The sequence below is a fragment of the Balaenoptera ricei genome, chromosome 3, assembly GCF_028023285.1.
Source record: "Balaenoptera ricei isolate mBalRic1 chromosome 3, mBalRic1.hap2, whole genome shotgun sequence".
NCBI lineage: Eukaryota > Metazoa > Chordata > Mammalia > Artiodactyla > Balaenopteridae > Balaenoptera > Balaenoptera ricei.
Genome location: NC_082641.1, coordinates 162,365,041 through 162,371,040, shown reverse-complemented (window position 1 = coordinate 162,371,040; position 6,000 = coordinate 162,365,041). Strand labels below are relative to the sequence as shown.

Below are 6,000 nucleotides of genomic sequence, written 5' to 3'. Positions count from 1 at the left end.
GCCAAGGAGTGGCATGGTTGGACTAACATCATAGACAGGTCATTCAGTCATTCATTTAACGAATATTTATTGGGAGCCACTTGCTTACTATGTGCCAGTCATTGTTCTCAACCCTGAGACCACATCAGTAAACACAGCAAAGTCCCCACACTTCTGGAGCTGACATTCTAATGGGAGAGACAAACCACGAGCAATAAACAAACATATGCAGTATGGTGGCTGGAGACAGGTACCATGAAGAAAAACTGATCAGGGCAAGGGGAATGGAAAGCGTCAGCCAGTGTTGCGAAGGAGGCTATTTTATACAGGATGGGTCAGGGAAAGCTTCAGGGAGATGCAGATGTTGGGAAGGAAAGCATTTCAGGCAGAGGAGACAGCGAGTGCAAAGGCCCCAAGGCAGTGGGTTCAAGGATCAGCGGGGCAGCCAGGGTGACTGAAGCAGGGTAATCACAGGAGAGCAGTAGGAGACAAAGTCAAGAGCGGTGACAGGGCCAGAAAATGCAGGAACCTGTGGGCTATGGTAAGGAGTTTACTTTTACATTGCATGAGATGGCAAGACACTGCATGGTTCTGGGCAAAGGAGGGACATGATCTACCTTGAGTTTTACTAAGATCCCTCTGGTTCCTGTGTTGAGAAAAAAACTATATGGGGTGAAGGAAAAACCAAGGATAATCCAGGTGGGAGATGGTGCAGGTTTGGCTCACGGTAGTGGCCAAATTCTCGATATATTTTGAAGGTAGATCCATTATGTTTTGCTGATGGTGGGATGCCGGGTGTGAGAAAAAGTCAAGGGATATTGGCCTGAGCACCAGCAATATGGCTTTGGAGAAGATGGCAGGAGGAAGAGGTCTGGGGGTAATTGGGAACTCTGCTTGCTTTGGCCGCTGAGTGTATAATAAATGAAAGTTGCATGCAGATCCAGCTGCCTGCCAGACCCTCTCCTTGGATATCCCCCAGGCACCACACACTCAGCTTGTCCAAAATGCAACTCCCCCTTTTCCCGGATCTGTTGTCCAGCACCCGCCACCGTAGCCAGCATCCTGCAGGCCACCCCCACCATCACCTCTTACAGCCAGCTGGTTCCTGTTAGTTTCCCTCAGACCTCTCAATCCTGCCAACTCTTCATTCCCACAACCTTCGCTGTACCATCTCTCATCTAGACTATCGCAGAGAAGGGGCTGGGTAAACGAATGAAGAATTAAATGAATGAGAGATTGAATAAATGATTGGCCAGCCCTTCCCCTCCAGCCTCCACACCATCCCTAAGCAATCTTTGAAAACACACATTTCAGACTATGTCCTTTCCTTGACTGTAAACCATTCCCATCTCCCCAGGGCCTACACAGACATAAACTGGTGATCTGCAGACATATTTTGTTTGGGCCACATACTGTGTTGTTGGTTTTTTTTTAATCTTGAATTAATTGGGATATTTTACAGTAAACTTCTATATTTCCCACTTCTGACTGATACTACTAGGATGCATTTCTCCAGGGCAGTACTTGGCTGATGGAGTATGGCTCCCCCTTTAGACAGGGCATGTGCTCTCCACTTTGCCTTAGTCCCCACCACTCCCTACGTTCTGTACCCAGTCTGTTTCCCTCAATTAAATTACCTACCTGGCTCCTATGGCATCAGAATTTATGACCCATGGCCTAAAGGAGAAAAGCATAACTTCTAGGTAGCATGTTGCATGGGGTGGGCTGATAAGGAAGGGGTGATGGTAGATGAAGTGGAAAAGTTAGACTGTGGCCAAGTTGTGAAGGGCCTTGAATGCCATTTTAGGAAGCCTGACCTTTATCCAGAGGGCCACTGGGAGCAGTGAAGCAGGGGAATGACATAGTTGGGTTCATGTTTTTAGCCCAGACCCTATGGACAGGAGGGGACCAGACAAAGGCAGAGAACGTGGTGAGAAGGCCCGCCTGCTAGAAAGAGAGTGAGAAGGAGGAGGCCCAGATGGAGGCTCCTCCCCACTGGATCCCCTCTGAGTCTGAGTCTGCTCTCTCTGTGTTTCAGAACCAGACAGAAACCTGGGGCCCAAGCATGGTCATGAGGGCAGTTGGGCAGCGCTGAAGACCCAGCCTGGCTCCAGCTGCTTCGAAAGGACTCCAGCCCCCCAGGACCCCAGCCCACAGCCCTCTGCTGCCCACAGGATGGGAGCCTGGGGGCTGGGAGCCCGGCCATGAGGGACTGCTGCCCCTCCCAGCAAAAGGCCAGCCCTGCACCCCCAAGGCACACCCCTGCCCAAAGCCCAGGCATGGACTCTAGACACAGCAGCCCCACTGGGGCTGGGGAAAGGGCATCCTGCTCTGAGGGCCCTGGCAGGAGTTTGGCCTTCCCCTCCCTGACCTGCATCCCTCCCCAAGAGGCAGCCACCAAGGAGACATTAGGGACACATGGAGCCTTGATCTCAGGGACACCAGAAACCACCTTCTCTGGGAAGCCAGAGCCTGTGTCCTCAGTGAAAACTGATCCTTCATCCTCAGAAAACAGAAATCCTATGTTATTACAGAAGATGGATTCCAAGTCTTCAAAGCAGGCAGATTCCATTTCCATAGGAAAGGAAGATGCCGGGTCCTTGAGGAAGGCAGATCCCATGTTTACAGGAAAGACAGAGCCTGTAATCTTGGGGAAAGGGGATCCTGCGGCTTCTGGAAGGATGGATCCTGTGACCCCAAGAAAGGAGGATCCTGAATCCTTGGGAAAGGTAGATCCTGAGTGCTCCAGCAAGGTGGATACAATGTCCACAAGGAAGGAGTATCCTGTATCCTTGGGCAAAGTGGATCTTGCATTCCCAAAAAAGGAGGAGCCCAGGTATTCAGGAAAAGACCTTGAAGTGTCCTCAGAAGAGGTGGGTCCTGCTTCTGCAGGAAAGACAGATCTTGTATCCTTGGGAAAGAGAGATCCTGAGCTCTCCGAAAAGGTGGATCCCATGTCCTTGGAAAACACGGATTCTGCATCTGTAGAAAAGACAGATCCCGGGTCCTTGGGAATGCTGACTCCAGGGTCTTCAGGCAAAATCAAGCCTGTATCCCCTGGAACAGTGGCTCTGGGGTCATCTGGAAGGGTGGATCCTACTCACTTAGGGATGACAGATCCTGAATCTATGGTTAATGCAGAAACCGTGTCCTCTACAAAAGAGGACCCTCAGTTCCTGGGAAAGATGGATCCTGCCTCCTCAGGAAAGCAAGAGTCCATGTCTATGAGAATGACAAAAACCATGTCTACTGGACAGGTGGATCCCATGTTTTCAGGAAAGATGGATCCCACATCTTTGAAAAACATGGACCCTGTGTCTTCAGGCAAGATGGGTCCAGTTTCTTTGGGAAAAGTGGATCCTGTGTCCTCAGGAAAGCCAAAGGCCTTGTCTCCTGGGCAGGCAGAACTGATGTCTGTGGGAAAGACAGAAACTACATCCTCAAGAAAGGAGGACCCCGTGTCCTCCAGAAAGGGGGATCCCATTTCTGTGGGAAATACAAAAGCATCATCTTCTGGAAAAGTGAATCCTGAATCATCAGGAAAGATAGACCCTGTGTCCTCAGGTCCAGCGGGTCCCCCATCCTCTGTAAAAGCTGAGGCAGTGACAGGAGGAAAAGCAGATCCACTATCTTCAGAAAAGTCAGGTCCTGTGGCCCCTGGAAAGGTGGGTCTCATGGCCTCAGGGAAGGCTGATCCCCCCACCTTGGGTAAAGTGGACCCTGTATGCAAGGGAAAGGCAGAAACTGTTCCCCCTGGAGACATGGACTCCGAGTCTGCAGGAAAGGTGGCCCCCACAACCCTAGGAAAAACAGTCCAGGCATCCTTGGGAAAAGCAGAAGCTGTCCCAGAGGGAAAGGTGGATCCTCCACCTCTAGAGAAGGGCAATCCTATGAATTCCACGAAGGTGGATCCCAGGGCCTCAGGGAAAGCAGAACCCAAGTCTGAGGGCAAAGCAGAAACAAGGCCCCCTGGGCAGGAGGGCACTGCCTCATCAGGAAAAGCAGAGGCTAAATCTTTGCAGAAGGAGAAGCCGCTGACCTCGGAGAAGGGGGATCCTGGATCCTCTATCGTCTCTGGGAAGTTGGAGCCTGTAGCCCTGGGGAAGACTGACTCTGCGCCTCAGAGAAAAGGGGAACCCCCATCCTCAGGGAAGCGGGCCCACCTGACTCTGGAGAAGGCGGAGGCCTCCTCCTCCACGCAGGCAGATGACAAACCCTGCGGCTCCGCTTCTCACCCCGCGCATAGCGGGGGTCGCGTGGAGCCAGCGCCACTTCCCAGCTCCGAGGCCTGCAGCCTTGGCCAGAAGGACCCGGCGGCCACTAGGGCCGAGAGAAGCCCGGGCCTGGAGGCCGTAGCGCCGTCGCCGGGGCCGCGAACTCGCGACAACTTCACCAAGGCGCCGTCGTGGGAGGCGAGCGCCACGCCGCCACGCGAGGACGCGGGCACGCAGGCGGGCTCGCAGGCCTGCGTGTCGGTGGCCGTGAGCCCCATGTCTCCGCAGGACGGCGGGGGCGGCTCGGCTTTCAGCTTCCAGGCGGCGCCACGCGCACCCAGCCCCGCGCCCAGGCCGCCCTCTCGCCGGGACGCGGGCCTACAGGTGTCCCTGGGCGCCGCCGAGACGCGCTCCGTGGCCACCGAGCCCATGACGCCGCAGGCCGCCGCGCCGCCCGCCTTCCCCGAAGTGCGGGTGCGGCCGGGCTCCGCACTGGCGGCCGCCGTGGCGCCCCCAGAGGCCGCTGAGCCGGTGCGCGACGTGAGCTGGGACGAAAAGGGCATGACGTGGGAGGTGTACGGCGCCGCCATGGAGGTGGAGGTGCTGGGCATGGCCATCCAGAAGCATCTGGAGCGACAGATCGAGGAGCACGGCCGCCAAGGGGCGCCCGCGCCGCCGCCCGCCCCGCGCCAAGGCCCGGGCCGTCTGGGCTCCGTGCGCACCGCGCCTCCAGAGGGCGCAGCGAAGCGCCCGCCCGGCCTCTTCCGCGCGCTGCTGCAGAGTGTGCGCCGGCCGCGATGCTGCTCACGGGCCGGACCCACGGCCGAGTGATCTGCTCCCCTTTTGTACGCCCGGGTTTCCAACCTTCTCAGCCTCCCTTCTTGACCCCAGACCCCTAGAAGGGATCCCCTCGACGCGTGACAGGCCTCCGAGGGGCGGGCAGCCTCTAGGGTCTTATCCTGTCTTTCCAGTCCCCTCCCCTCCTAAACACACAAATGAACGCCCTCTACCCGGCTCCCTCGTGGTCATGAGCCCACGAACCCAGCCCTGACACCCCACTGTCCCCTCACAGCCCTCAGTTCCACCCCCTCCCGGTCACACTGGGCGACCTCTGGGGACCTGCTCAGCACCCACGCTCCCAGCCCTGAGAGCTGAGGCAGGCTCCTGAGATGTCCAGACTGGTGCACTGTGGTCTCCAGCGGCGGCCAGGTCCCCAGAACGGGAGAGACTGTGTATAGAAACCCCAAGTGTGCAAGGATTGACATGTGAGACCCCCGATGTGCAAGGCCCCGGGTGTATGCGAGTGCATGTCCATGCAGCGGGCTGGCCCCATGGCCTGGGCATCTCTTGCATGCTGGTAGTTGTCCCCAGTTCCTGTCTCCCCCTCACCTGGCCCAATCCCCAACCCTATCCCCACCCCCACTGGACACTGGTTCACAATTCCCAGACAGGCCAAAGGCAGCTGCAGGAGTGCCCTGGGGGCGCAGCTGAAAGAGTCACAGAAAGGGGAGAGGGCTCAGACAGGTCCGGGGATCACAGTCAGAGGCTCACAGACAGCCTGGGTGACAGCTGGTCTTGGGTATTGCGGGCAGGATGGAGAGCTCATTCTACAACCACAGTAGTCCCTGAAAGACCACCCTCTCCAGCCCTCCGTCCCCCAGTGCTGTGAGCCCCACAAGTCCCTTGTGACAACTCAGTACCCGTGCCCCACCCCTCCAGCCGCGGTTTTTGGCTACAAACTGTCACAATATATACATTGGTAATAAAATACTCCCCCAACTCTTATCAGCTGTGATTGGCTACAAGC

At 56.3% G+C, this 6,000-nt stretch overlaps 1 protein-coding gene across 1 annotated transcript; it reads left to right on the top strand.

Moving 5' to 3' along the window:
- Positions 1-2,060: 2,060 nt before the first annotated feature.
- GPRIN1 (G protein regulated inducer of neurite outgrowth 1) lies at positions 2,061-5,024 on the top strand. The gene has a single exon (XM_059919659.1). The coding sequence runs from the start codon at positions 2,184-2,186 to the stop codon at positions 5,022-5,024; it is 2,841 nt and encodes a 946-aa protein (XP_059775642.1). The 5' UTR covers positions 2,061-2,183.
- Positions 5,025-6,000: the final 976 nt, after the last annotated feature.